This window comes from Dasypus novemcinctus, chromosome 21 (assembly GCF_030445035.2).
Source record: "Dasypus novemcinctus isolate mDasNov1 chromosome 21, mDasNov1.1.hap2, whole genome shotgun sequence".
Taxonomy (NCBI): Eukaryota; Metazoa; Chordata; class Mammalia; order Cingulata; family Dasypodidae; genus Dasypus; species Dasypus novemcinctus.
This window is the reverse complement of record NC_080693.1, coordinates 57847547-57862853: the sequence shown is the minus strand read 5'-3', so window position 1 is coordinate 57862853 and position 15307 is coordinate 57847547. Positions and strand designations below refer to the sequence as shown.

At 40.2% G+C, this 15307-nt stretch overlaps 1 protein-coding gene across 1 annotated transcript in view; it reads right to left on the bottom strand.

Moving 5' to 3' along the window:
• Window positions 1-14882, bottom strand: part of MRPL45 (mitochondrial ribosomal protein L45) — a 31733-nt gene extending 16851 nt beyond the window's left edge. Inside the window, exons 1-4 of the mRNA XM_004457839.5 lie at window positions 14775-14882; window positions 13675-13852; window positions 12770-12887; window positions 8932-9030 (exon numbers count right to left, since the gene is read on the bottom strand). Of these exons, the coding sequence (XP_004457896.1) occupies window positions 8932-9030; window positions 12770-12887; window positions 13675-13852; window positions 14775-14840 (461 nt within the window). The 5' untranslated portion in view covers window positions 14841-14882. The remainder of the gene's footprint in view (window positions 1-8931; window positions 9031-12769; window positions 12888-13674; window positions 13853-14774) is intronic.
• Between the last annotated feature and the right edge of the window lie 425 nt (window positions 14883-15307).

The following is a 15307-nucleotide window of genomic DNA, read 5'->3' as shown; positions in this document are numbered from 1 at the left end:
AACTAAAATTTCAGCTTGGGGGCAGCGGACTTGGCCCAGTGGTTAGGGCGTTCGTCTACCACATGGGAGGTCCGCGGTTCAAACCCCGGGCCTCCTTGACCCATGTGGAACTGGCCCATGTGCAGTGCTGATGTGCACAGGGAGTACCCTGCCACACAGGGGTGTCCCCCGCATAGGGGAACCCCACGTGCAAGGAGTGCGCCCCGTAAGGAGAGCCACCCAGCGTGAAAGAAAGTGCAGCCTGCCCAGGAATGGCGCCGCACACACGGAGAGTTGACATAACAAGATGACCCAACAAAAAGAAACACAGATTCCCGTGCCGCTGACGACAACAACAAAAGCGGACAAAGAAGAAGATGCAGCAAATAGACACAGAGAACAGACAACCAGGGTGGCGGGGGGAAGGGGAGAGAAATAAATAAACAAATAAATAAATCTTAAAAAAAAGTTTCAGCTTGAAGAAATGACTAATGAAAAAAGGATTTTTTTTTTTTTTAGCAGAATTACACTTGTGGTTTACATTGTTCATCCTTTATTTCTTAAATTATTTGACATTAAAGAAGGCAAGCGGGATTTTAGTGAACAGTGTGAATAAGAAAGGGTGTGTACCAGGGTTTGGGGAAGGGAGGTAGGGTGCTGTAATAACACAGTTCAGAGTCAAAACTAGCTAGTAGTGGGAAACGGACTTTGGCCCAGTGGTTAGGGCGTCCGTCTACCATATGGGAGGTCCGCGGTTCAAACCCTGGGCCTCCTTGACCCGTGTGGAGCTGGCCCACGCGCAGCGCTGATGCGCGCAAGGAGTGCCCTGCCACGCAGGGGTGTCCCCCGTGTGGGGGAGCCCCACGCGCAAGGAGTGCGCCCGTGAGGAGAGCCGCCCAGCGCGAAAGAAAGTGCAGCCTGCCCAGGAATGGCGCCGCCCACACTTCCAGTGCCGCTGACGACAACAGAAGCGGACAAAGAAACAAGCCGCAGAAGCGGACAAAGAAACAAGATGCAGCAAATAGACACCAAGAACAGACAACCAGGGGAGGGGGGGAAATTAAATAAATAAATAAATCTTTAAAAAAAAAACAAAAAAAACTAGCTAGTAGTATTGTAATTACGTCTTAATGGTCATATGAACTAAACTATTTGCCAGTAGAATTTAGTTCTTGAACTGAAAATGTGACCAAAATAATTACCCTGTACTTAAGTTTAAATTTGATACACACATAGATATTCCTTTAAAATATTGGTTTGACAAGGTTGTATTTAAGAATATTATTTGGTGGAGAAAAACTAGATTGCTAAATCTTTTTTCATTGTTTTAAGAGTATATTTGAAGCTCCCTGTTTTCAGTATTCTTGCCTTAAAGTTTTCTTCAAAATTTTCTTGACTGCCTTTTGAGCATAAGAAAGCATTAATATTCCTTGATCATCTCCAATTTGTTGTTTTACTATTAAAATGGAATAAATTTTTCCTCTTTTCTAATCACAAATATTGAAAACACTAAAATATGTTTTATGCATTAAAAATCTAGTGGGATGCATGAATACAGTGGTTTTTAATATCTGTGAACTATTTTGAATTTCATAGTAGATTTAAATATTCAGTATTTCAGTAAGCCTTATTTTTTAAAGTTGTTCTGCCACTTGAAAAAGTTTGAAAGTCCTTGTTGAATGGTATGGAGCACTGCTTAATTTATTCCACATAGTAAAAGAAAAGTTTGGTTAAATAATAATGTTATGGAAAATGCAATCAAACATTAAAAACATGGTAGTTCCTGATATTATCCATGGATTTTTTTCTACATAGCTTGAAAATAGGGATTCTCTGTCAAATATTTAAAAATCCTAAAAATGTCAGGAAACTTGGATTATATCTCACTTGTTTTTAATTATTCTCACAATAAAAGAATGAGATAATTAAAGATAAATGCTATTTAAGAGTATTAGCTTTGTTGCAGAGAGAAAGGGTTAAATGAGTTAAAGGGACCACATTTTCCCTTAATGCCATTCCTTCCAACTTTGACTTTGTGTGTCAATTAGAAAAGTCTCATATTCTTCATAATTGGTTTTCAGGGATGTGATTTGTTAGGTTGGCAAAGGAGGCCATAAAATGGCATTTGTAGGCCAAGACTTGGGTGGGAGGGAGAAGGATGTTTGCTCACTACCACAGAACAATATTCATTTTATCCCTAAGCCATTACAAAGGTTTTGTACTTTGTATGCAGACATTAAGAGCGATGGTTTCACTTCCAACAGTATTTCTCAAACTTTGATGTGCTTGTAAAAATGCTGATTCAGTAGATAAGATGGGTCCTGAGAGTCTGCATTTCCACAAGTTTCCAGGTAGTAGAGTGGCTGGTTTCTACAAGTAGACTGCACTTGTAGTTGCTAAGGCTGAGACTTAAAGCTGTGACTTCGGTTTTAATAACTCAAGAAGATTTAAATACTTCAAATTTTATTTTTAAAACTTGTTAAGGGCAGAAGTTTGCTCTTTATGGAACCTTTTTAAAATGTGGAAGGTAGTTTTGTATTTTTAATAATCAGAGCTGGTGGCGGACTTGGCCCAGTGGTTAGGGTGTCCGTCTACCGCATAAGGGGTCCGCGGTTCAAACCCCAGGCCTCCTTGACCCCAGGCCTCCTTGAGGTTAGGGTGTCCATCTACCGCGTAGGGGGTCCGCGGTTCAAACCCCAGGCTCATGGAGCTGGCCCATGAGCACTGCTGATGCACGCAAGGAGTGCCCTGCCACGCAGGGGTGTCCCCCGCGTAGGGGAAACCCCACGCACAAGAAGTGCGCCCCATAAGAAGAGCCGCCCAGCGCAAAAGAAAGTGCAGCCCGCCCAGGAATGACGCTGCACACACAGAGAGCTGACACAACAAGCTGACACAACAAAAAGAAACACAGATTCCCGTGCCGCTGACAACAACAGAAGCGGACAAAGACGACACAGCAAATAGACACAGAGAACAGACAAACGGGGTGGGGGGGGGAAGGGGAGAGAAATAAATAAATCTTAAAAAAAAAATAGAGTTAAGAGTTTCATGTTATAAACAACCTTGTTAATCAGATTAGACAAAGTGTGTCTTTTCCCCCATGAATATGTATAGAGCATGTTCTGGGGTTTTTGGGGGTTTTTTTTTGGGGTAATATAAATGTAAAATTTCAAGTTTTAGAGATATTTACTCCCTTAATCTTGCCTTCTATTATGAGACTTCATTATATTATTTTTAAAAGTATTGAAAGCAGACTCGATTCTTGAAAACAGTTCAGGAGTAAATTCAGCAGTAAAGTCAGCAGTGCCATGATAAACAAATCATATCTGAGAGATGCGCCTTAACAGATCTGGCATATCAGATAGATGTGTCCTGTAATTTTACGGATAACGTCTGTGGTGACTTAATTTGCTGTTATGTTACATGGTTGAACATTCCTGTATGTATTGTAAAATGGAGAAATTTGAAAGACAGGATTGAGTAATTTGATTCTCTGAAAATGAATTTTTCTTGGCATTCTGTTAAGATGAGTGCGTCATTTAGATTTCCTTCACATATTTAAGTTCTCTGTAAGAACTGCCCTCATCCAGAACACATTAGAAAATGTAGCCAAAAGATAACTTTTTAAATTGTTTAATCAAGATGTATTGATTGCTTTATCTGTAAAACAAATAGGGTTTTAGAATTTTTGATGGCCCAAATGATGTTTATTATAATTTATCAGGCTTTGTTTATTGTGCTTTGAAATCTGTGTCATTTGGGGAGTGTAGTCTAACAGAATTATGAGAAGTTACTCAATTCTTGAAATAGTATGTTATACTGTATGTTGTGGTCTTAACTATTTATTTTCCCTTTATGTATTAAGTCTTTCCTTTTCCAAAGAATTAAAACCAAACATGAAGTACCAATCAGTAAATACTTTCTTCCCTGAAATGTATCATTATAATTAGAAATAATCCATCCCTCTACCCAAGACTATCAATTGGAGGCAGTATTTTCAATGGTTTATATTAGAAGGAAGAAAAGAACCTACATAAACTTTTATACTTGTAGCAGAGAGAATATTATGTTTAGGCACAGTGTACTAATTTATAATTGTGGCTAAAACTAAGCTGATCTGATGGCATGTTTATATGCTGTAATATTTCAACACAGAAGCTGTACATTAATAAATTTCCAATAAAAGGCAACTTGGTCTCTTAGATAAACTACCTATAACTAGGAAGTTTACTTCCAAAATAAGAGTATAACTGAATATTGAATATAGTGTTACAGCTGATAATTAACAAGTGTTTAAAGAATTTTTATGTTTATAGAATAGGAATTTTCTTAAAGAAAATGGGGTTAAGAGCATAATCATTTTTTTATTATAGAAATTGAAGGATGGCAGTCTTGCCTAGTACAGAGTGGAGTTTGTTAGACTACAGCCTACCTCCTGTTTTTATATGGTCCATTAGCTAAGAATGGTGTTTGCCTTTTTTTTTTTTTAATGAAAAGTCAAAAGAATATTTTGTGACATATGAAAATATGTGAAATTCATATTTCAGTGTCTGTAAACAAAGTTTTATTGGAACACAGCCATGCTTATTTATTCATGTATTGTCTATGGCTGCTTTTGTGCTGACAGCTGAGTAGTTCTGACAATGGCCTACAAAGCCTAAAATATTTGCTTTTTGGACTTTTGCAGAAAAAGCTAGCTAACGTCTGTCATAGAGGATAGTTTTGTTCTCATAAACGACACATAGTTGATTAGGTTCTTAGCTTCTAGCTGGGGGCACAGGGATCTTGATAACATTCCTTTATTTATGTTGTTACTATTTATATTTTATTTTATAAAAAGGGTTTGAGTCCATTTATGTCTTTTTCCATTGCTGAAATACATACAAAACAGGAGATTCCAGTACTTTTCAGGTACATTTTTTTACCCCACTTCTTAAACTCTCAAGCTGTAGTGACATTTGTCATGGATATTAAGGGGTCTTGATGGTCTGACAGAAAGGTATCTGACACTAATTGGTTTTCCACACCAGTTACTTCACAAGGTATATGATCACCTACAAACCTGTGAAATAAATTGCTTGAGGATGGGGTGTTTACTTTCTGTTTTCGGTGACTTTAATAATTGCATTTAACCTGTATTAACACTCTACCTCCTGTGGATAGACTTGACCAATATGTACTAGAGAAAGACTTTATAGAAGCTAAATTAGTCATTTATTAACCTATTTTTATCCCATTACTTTATATACTCTAAAATAACTTAGTTTTATCTTACAAAATGTTTGTTTTATAGGTCTTTTAATCGATTTCAGTTGGAATTTCACAGAAGTACCTATTCAGTTCTCAATTAACTGTACTAATAGGTGGGAACTAAGGATGCCTTCAGTTTCATTCATGTAATGCTTTATACAATGTCGGAAGCAGGTGGACCTACACTAATAAAGTTAATATTTTCTGGTTCTTTAGGACTGGCTTGTGGGAGTGAGAATCTATCTGATCCATAATAAAACCTTTAATGAGTCATTGAGAGTTCACTGTTATCCCTTGCCAAATGAAACTGAATATTGAAACATCTTTTAAGAAATGCACTTTTATCTGAAAACTCTAAAGTAACAACAACAACAAAAAAAAAAACAAATGGTGCTGGGAGAACTGGATATTCATAACCCAAGAATGAAAGAGGACCCTATCCTATCTCACTCTCTATACAAGAACTAACTCTAAATGGATCAAAGACCTAAATATAAAAGCCAAGATTATAAATATAGTAGAGGAAGCTGCGGAGCCAGAGACATAGCTGCTTTGTCCCTTGCCGTGCTGCTTAGCTGTATTTGGTCCACAGCGTGGAGAGCTGCAAAATCACCCCTTCTGTGCCACTCTTTGAGGAAAACGAGTTCGTCTCAAGACGGAAAGTCTGAATCTGCTAAACAATCCCTTAAGAAGCCAAAGTTACCAGAAAGTCGTTTTTATAATGTACCAGAGTGTTTAGAGAAAGAACCACTGGAAAAATTTCCAGATGATATTAATCCTGTTACCAAAAAAAAGGGTGGACTCAGGGGCCCAGAACCTACCCAATATGGAGATCGGGAACGAAAAGGATGCTGTATTGACTTTTGACTTTTAAGTCACGTACTCTTTTTCTGAATATGTGCATCTGAATTAACTTATTTTTTATTTTCTTAAATAGTTTAAGGAATCTGATTTCTATAATGTACTTAAAAATATATATGATGGCTGTGGGAGAAAATACGCTATCATAAACTGGGAAAGAGAAAATATCTCTACATTAGCCCATTTAAATTTAAATTTAAATCTGTTGAAACATGGAAGTTATGATTAGTGCTGTAAACTTTTATGTCATCATTTTTCAGTTTAAATTAATTAGTTACTTGTAAAATAAAAATAAAATAACTTTTTACATGATAAATAAATAAATAAATAAATATACTAGAAGAAAATGTAGGGAAACATCTTAAAGATCCTGTGGTAGGTGGTGGTTTCTTGGGCCTTATACCCAATGCATGAACAACAAAAGGTAAAATAGGTAAATGGGACCTCTTCAAAATTTAACAATTTTGCACCTCAAAGGACTTGGTCAAAAGAGTGAAAAGGCAGCCGACTCAATGGGAGAAAATATTTGGAAATCATATATCTGATAAAGGTTTATATCCATGATATATAAAGAGATGCTACAACTCACAAATAAAAAAACAAATGACCTGATTAAAACAGTTAAAAGACTTGAACAGATATTTTTCAACAGAAGAAATACAAATGGCAAAAAACACATGAAAGAAATGTTCAACATCACTAGCAATTAGGGAAATGCAAATCAAAGCTACAATGAAATTCATTTCACACCTATTATAAAGGCAACTATTAAAAAGACAGAGAACTACAAGTGTTAGAGAGGATGTTGGTGGCAAGTATAATAGCACAATCACTGTGGAGGACTGTTTGGCAGTTCCTAAAGAAGTTAAATAGAGACTTCTCACGTGACCCAGCAACACCACTATTGGGTATATATCCAGAAGAACTGAGACCAGTGACACGAATAGACATCTGCACACCAATGTTCACAGTGGCATTATTCACGACTGCTAAAAGGTGGAAACAACCCAGGTATCCATCCACTGATAAATGGATAAACGAACTGGTATAGTCACAGGATGAAATATTAAGCAGCTTAAGAAGAAATAAAGGGAAGCGGATGTGGCTCAAGTGACTGGGCTCCCGTCTACCATAAAGGAGGTCCAGGGTTCGATTCCCTGGCCTCCTGGTGAAGGCAAGCTGGCCTGCATGGCGAGCTGGCCCAAGTGGAATACTGGCCCACACAGAAAGCTGGCATAGCAAAATGACACAACAAAAAAGACACAGAGGAGAGACAATAAGATGGAGCAGACCAGGGAGCTGAAGTGGCACAAGAAATTGAGCACCTCTCTCCCATTCTGGAAGGTCCCACGATCTGTTCCTGGTGCCACCTAAAGAAAAGACAAGCAGACACAGAACAACAGTGAATGGACAAAGAAAGCAGACAGAAAGCACACCAAAAAAAACCTCTGGGGGAGGTGGGTAGAAATAAATAAATCTTAAAAAAAAAAGAAGAAGAAATGAAGGCGTAAAGCATATGACAACATGGGTGAAAGTGGAGGACATTATATTGAGTGAAGCAAGCCAGATGCAAAAGGACAAATACTGTATGACTACTATTATGAACTAAATATACTGTATAATATCATGGAGTTAATAACTTGAATATGGGTGAGCAGAAAATAAATTAAAAGGGAAAGCAGATATGACTCAAGTGATTGGGCTCCCATCTACCATATGGGAGATCCAGGGTTGGATTCCAGGGGCCTACTGGTGAAGGCAAGCTGGCCCACATGTCGAGCTGGCTCAGGCAGAGAGCTGGCCCACACACAGTGCTGGCCTGCACAGTGAGCTAGTCCAAGCAGAGTGCTGGCCCATGCAGCAAGTTGGCCAGAGCAGCTGGCGGAGCAAGATGACACAACAAAAAGAGACACAGGGAAGTGGATCTGGCTCAACTGATAGAGCATCCACCTACCACATGGGAGGTCTAGGGTTCAAACCCAAGGCCTCCTCACCCATGTGGTGAGCTGGTCCACGCACAGTGGTGATGTGCGCAAGGAGTGCCGTGCCACACAGGGGTGTGCCCCACGTAGGGGAGCCCCATGCGCAAGGAGTATGCCCCATAAGGAGAGCCGCCCCGTGCAAAAAAAGCGCAGCCTGCCCAGGAGTGGCGCTGCGCACACAGAGAGCTGACGCAGCAAGATGATACAACAAAAAGATAAACAGATTCCCAGTGCCACTGACAAGAATACAAGCAGACACAGAAGAACACACAGCAAATGGACACAGAGAGCAGACAACTGGGGGAGGGGCAGGGAGAGAAAGAAATATTTCTTAAAAATCTAAAGAAAAAAAAAAGAGACAGAGGAGAGACAATAAGAGGCACAGGTGACCAGGGAGCTGAGGTGGTGCCAGAAATAGAGCACCTCTCTCCCACTCCAGGAGATCCCAGGGTTGGTTTCCGGTACTGCCTAAAGAGAAGACAAGCAAACACAGAAGAACGCACAGCGAATGGACACAGAGAGCAGACAATGAGGGGAGGTAGGGGAATAAATAAATCTTAAAAAATAATTAAAAATTTTAAAAATTAATTAATTAATTAAACGATCAGGTTTGGTGAAAACAGGAGCCATTCCAGGTGAGTCCCAATATTTGGTGGTGGGGTTGCAACAGATTAAATAGGGAAAACTTCCTGAAGGGAGAGAAGCAAAGACAGTTTCACTCACTAATTATTTCCTAGAGAAACTTCTCTCACTCTAGTACTCTTACGTGGGGAAAAAGAAAAGAAAATTCTATGCAAGACCTAGAAAAATAGCTGCTGGTAACAATGGAACAAGATAAGGAGACAGGAAGTCCACTTACTTGTTCAGACAAAGGTGAGCTTCAATGAAGATATCTTTAGCTTTTTCAGGAAAGTCCTTTGTTTTAAAATTAGCATCATATTCTTTTATCTTCCGGATTCTGTAAAATTAAGTATGAGAATCATTTCTGAATGAGACTTCATACAATTTCCAAAACTCATAGTGTTTGTTAACCTCCATTAATGTCTATCTAGTTATTCAACAATTCTTTTTTGAAAGTATCAAGCCCTATAAATTCAACCTTCTAATAGTCTCTTAAATCAGCTATTCTAAGTAAAGACCACAGCTCTTCATAGTGAAATTTCAGAATTCTGGGGTCAAAGGAAATAGCCTACAAGCATTAAGAAAAATTAGCTTTCATACAAAGTGTCAAGAGTCAGAATGACACTGAGCTTCTAACTAGCGACACTGGAAGCTAGAAAGACAATGGAGTAACACTTTTAAGTGAGGAAAAAATGATTTCTAAAACAGAATTCTATACCTGGTACAATTATAAATCAAGTGGGAGAGTAAAAAAAAATTTTTTTAGACTCTCAAAATCTCATTCACCTACCATGCACCCTTTGTTAGGAAACTGCCAGGGAATGTTCCACTTAAACAAGGGAATATAAATCATGAAAGAGAAAGACATGGGATACAGGAAATAAGGAATACAACACAAAGGAGAAGCAAAAGGAATATTATAGTTACAGTAGAGGCAGATCTCACTGCTGGCGGGAATGTTAAAATGGTATAGGCATTCTTTGGAAAACAGTCTGGCAGTTCCCCAAAAAGTTAAACATGAAGTTACCATATGACCCAGCAATTCCATTCCTGACATACACCCAAAAGAAATGAAAACATGTCTATGCAAAAATGTGCACATGATGTTCACAGCAGCATTATTCATAAAAGCTAATAAGTAAAAGCAAACCAAATGTCTCTCAACTGATGGATTTGTAGTACACTGTAATATTTAGTTGGTAATGAAAAGAAATGAAAGGAAGCAGCTGTGGCTCAATCAGCTCAATCAATGTGGGCTCCTATCTACCATATGGGAGGCCCTGGATTCATGTCCCGGGGCATCCTTGTGAAGGCAGGCTTGCCTGCAAGCACTGCTGAGTGCCGCTCGGCCCGCAAAGCACAGTGGAGTGCCTTCCAGCTCGCAAGGGCCACGGAGAGCTGACTCAGCAAGGCAACGCAACAGAAAAGGGAGACAAACAAAAATACAGAAGAGTGTGTAGCGAATGGACACACAGGGCAGAAAACAAGCAAGTTGCAAGGGGGGCGGGAATAAATAAAAATAAGTAAATACAGACACAGAAGGACGCACAGTGAATGGACACAGAGAGCAGACAGCAAGCAAAAAAGCCACAAGGCAGAGGGGAGAAATGAAGTACTGATATATGCTACAATATGGATGAACCTTGAAAACACGCTAAATGAAAGAAAGCCAGTCACAAAGGACCACGTTACATGAAATGTTCAACCTGGTAAATGTTCTCTAGGATTGGAGGGGAGTGGGGAGGGGAGGTGGTAGAACGAGGTGGATTGCAGGTTGACAGCTAAGAGATATAGGGATACTCTTGTCTTATAATTTATTATGGAGATGGCTATGCAAATCAACAAATATATTTAAAACTACTGAATTGTATATGCTAAATGGGCAAATTGTATAGTAGGTGAATTATATCTCAAGAAAGTTTTGTTGTTGTTTTTAAAAAGGATGAAAGCTGTTTAAAAACAAATAAATCAGGTAACAGAAAATGTGCATATGTGAAGACATGAGGTAGTAAATCCTCATTTTCCGAAGTAAAAAGTCAATAAAGTGCCTAAAATGAAAACTCAATTAGTAGCAATATAAGTCTGCTATTTTAGTTCACATAAGAAAATACCAAAATAATCAGTTAAGAGTTGAAAGTAAGTGGCTCTAGGAAGCAGAAAAGTAGACAGTGGAGGAGAGGAGAAACAGTGGGGAGAGGACTACTTTGTAAAAAGCTCTATATAACTATTTGATTTTTATACCATGTATCTGTATAACTGATACAATTAAATACAACCATATTACATTTTAAAAACCTACCTACTTCTCCCCATCGTATACATGACCATACATCTTTTCCCTAAACTACTGCCATAGACTCCTAACTGGCTCCCCCATATCCTTGACTCCTTTCCACCCCAATCCACTCTCCACACTGCAGCCAGAGTAAGTTTTGCAAAAGCAAACCTCATCAAGTCACTTCCTTCATTTAAACTGTAGTTTTCCATTAGCTTTTGGATAAAGTTAGGGTGAGAAGTTCCTTAGCAAGGCTCTGCCTATTTCTATAGCCTCATCTGATTCCTCTCTCCCCATCATTTCTCCAAACACACTGGCTTTTTTCAGATCCTTCAATTTGCCATGTTCTTTCCACTTTAGAGCCTCCCCTTTATACTGTCCTATGTCCCTAGAATGTTCTTCCTCACTATATCCCTCCACCCGGTCAATTCCAAAGCACTCTTTAGGTCCCAGCTTTAAATGTCATTTTCTTAGGGCACCTTCCATGACCTCTCAAACCAAGTCATGTTTCCCTGTTTTATGCTCCCATAGTACCTAGACTTTTCCATACATGTAATTATTTGTGTGCAACCAGTATTTAATGACTGATTTTCTCTCTTAGATGATTACCTGATGGTAAAGCCACATGTATTTTGTTCACCACTGTGGACCCGATCATCAGAAAACTCAGTCCAGAAGGAAATGCATGAAAGGAAATCGCTGCACTGCAGAATTATTACAAGTAGTGAGTATACAGTTACAATTAAAGTAAAGGCACCTCCAAAAGGAATCAGGGAAGGCTTAAAAGTGGACATGATACTTGAACTGGATCTTTTTTTTTTTTTTTTTTTAAGGTACTGGGGCTGGGGATTGAACCCTGGACCTTGTATGTGGGAAGCCAAGATTCAACCACTGAGCCACAATGGCTCCCGAGTTGTTTGTTTGTTTGTTTTTTGGGAGGCACTGGGGTCCGAATCCGGGACTGCCCATGTGGGAAGCAGGTGCTCACCTGCTTGAACCACAACCGCTCCGAAGTCTTGAGAAATTATTTGGAATTAACAGGCAAAGAAAAGGATATGCAAAGGCGCACACGGTAAAGTACTTACAATTAATTTGGAAATGCTGAAGTTTAGGGTGAGAAAAAGGGATTAAGGGGCAGATTACGAGAAGCCTTCAGTGCCAGTGAAGAACAAGGAGCCACAAAAGAGTTTGAAGCAGGGAAGGTGACATGATGAAAAATGTATTTAGAGAAATAAATATGGCCACATGAAGAGTTAGCACTGACTCAGTATTACTTGTGCACATAACCTATACACAACTCTTGAAGAACCTATGATTTAGATACAGCCAGAGCTAGACTGACAAAGAGTATTTGTCCCTTCACCTAAAAGACACTAAAAAGAAAGTTCAAGCTTATGCTCCTTAACTAAGGTCCAGTTTGGCTCCCTAGAACAGGTCTGTCTTCTTGATTCTTCCTAGCTTCTCTACCCTCTGAAGTTTAAACTCTAAGATAACTACTCAAATAAATGTGCTCGTTTATTATTATTTTAAAATATGTGATCATGAAGAGATCCTACAAATTCTAAAGTTAACTCCCTAACTGGTGTGACAAAAATTACCAATAAGGGCTGAGATGCTATGAATCAAACTGTCCATATTCCTCTACATTAAATACAGACTCTATTATAGAAAAAGAGCAATACTGTCAAGTTAACTAGGAAGTTACACCCAACCCAATTAACCTAAGAAGGCCTCTCTAAGACATAAAGAAGCAACAAGAAACCTATTATTCTACTAACTCTCAGTTGTCCCATATACCTACGACAATTGTGATGCCACATTCTTCTTCAAACGCTCCGTTCTCTGTTGCAGTCCTTCCTTTGAAAGAGATGACAGGCGAGCATCACCCTCAGGAGGAATATAGGTGTCAAAAATACCAACTATAATAAGAGAAGGAGAAAATGTAGAAAAGTTTGGAAAGACAGAGAAAAAGACATCCTGAGGTCATATAATATTGGGAGGGATCCTGGATATAGAGAGTAATGAAACAAACTTGGATTTACAGGGAAACATGTTACACAAGAAATATGGAACTAATTTAAGTCTTCTCTCAGAACCTCAGTTTCCATTTCCACAAAATGGGGAGATTTCATCCTTACCTTCTAGGAATAATGTGTAAATAAAATCAAAGACGACCTCATGAAATACAATATACATAAAGTCAGTTATGGGAAGCGGACTTGGCGCAATGAACAGGGCGTCCACATACCACATGGGAAGTCCATGGTTCAAACCCCGGACCTCCTTGACCCGTGTGGAGCTGGCCCACGCGCAGTGCTGATGCACGCAAGGAGAGCCCTGCCACGCACGGGTGTCCCCCGCATAGGGGAGCCCCACGCGCAAGGACCGCACCCTGTAAGAAGAGCCACCCAGCGCGAAAGAAAGTTCAGCCTGCCCAAGAATGGCACCACACACACGGAGAGCTGACACAAGATGATGCAACAAAAAGAAACAGATTCCTGGTGCCGCTAATAAGGATAGAAGACAACTGGGGGGGGGGGGGAGAAATAAATAAAAAATAAAAGATAAATAAAGTCAACCATTATTGAGGCTGAACTGATTTCGTAGTTAATTAAATGCTGTCAATCATAGTCTAGTCATTTTACTTCGAAGAAGATGACTAACAGAAGAGCATTGGATCAGGGTCCCAGAAATACCACACCTCACCTGTACAGGCTAGATGTATAGGACGTTCCATACGTTCTGGAGGAATGACCAATCCTGCTTTCCGGGCATATTCTATAAACTCCTTTTCTGTTTTGTATTTGGGTTCAAAAGTAGGGGGTGTAAAACGTTTTTTAGTTCTCACTGGAATTACAACTGCAGAATGAGCCACCAGGGCTGGCTGGAAGGTAAGGAAAAGATTAAATACAGAAAACCTGGGGGTAAAAATCTATCTTGAATAAGCTCTAAGTAAAGCCCTAAAAAAAGAAAACATTCAAAGAAAGACTGAGGAACAATTACAAAGCCATGTATCAGAAGGAAAATGCAATACTACCTAAACACTTAGGGGTGCCTCTTATTAGAAAACAGTAGGCCACTTAACATTACTCAACATTTACTTAAGGTCTTCTACGAAACTTTCTATAAAGCAGGACTATGCTAACCCCTAGGGATGCAAAGTTGATTAAAGCAAGTTTTCTGCTTTCAAAGAACTTTCAGTTTAGTAAGGGAACTTAAACATCAACCGGATACTGAAATAAACGGAATGCTATTATTCATGCATAAGCAAAATCCTCTTGTCACCTTTCCACATTTAACCGGATTACATTCTACTCATCTACGGAGAGCCTCACTGTAAACTTGATGATTCTCGCCTTCTGCTTCCCAACTGACCAATAAGTTCTTTAAAGGCCGGGAGATCTTTTCTCTTTGATCACGAGGTTTGCTCAGTGACAGTTTCTCTGTAGCTATTGTTCAATTAGGACCATATTCATAAGAATCAAGGAGAACCGAGCCCACCTTCCAAGCCATTACTTCGCTCCCCCTTCAACATTCGCCTGAAAGGCCGGCTCAGGCCAAACTCAGGGGACTGAGAAACTCAATCCCCTCGAAATCGCACGCCACCAAGGCCCCCCTCAGGTTCTCACTACTCAGCCACTAACCTCAGTAGCTAGGTCCCGTCTACCTCAAACTCACCCCAGTCTAGGCCTGAGCTGTATCGGCCAAGCTCACTAAGAAAAACTGCAAAGCGACTAGACCCCTCTCGACTCACGCTGTCCTCTTGCTCCAGTCCTGTGAGTCCTAACCGCCCCGTTCCTACCCACCTGCCGAGACCACCAGCCCAAAACCCTGGAAACGCAAGCCAAACCCCGTGGCATAGGAGCCGCCATTTTGTCCACGCAAAGACTACTGGGATGGGAACTGAGAGCGAAGAGTGAGGGTGAGGGTAGAAGCGCGCAGGGCGGAGCTAGCCTAGGAGCGGAATTTTCCAGGGCGCGCGCCCTCCGCCGAAGTGTGAGCTGCGCGGGCGCGCACGCGCGCGTGGGGGGCGGGGGGGCTGAGAACGGGTCGCGCGTGCGCAGTAAGACAGCATTGGGGGAAGGGTGGAACGCACGGCTGTCACGCGCCGGGAACTTCACCGAGTGACGCTCGGAAGCCAACTGCGCCTGCGGTTGGAGCATTCTGGCTGTTTGCGGTTGTTGTGTCCTTTCCTATGTACTTGGGATATCGTTGCACCGTTTCCATTCAGTAAAGAATAAAAAGGTGTTTTCCTTCTAAAGTTGGGGAGCTCTGAGAGTGCTTTTATTAAATGCCTAGAGTAGGTCGAAGATACTTAGATATCTCATAAAGGGCCAAG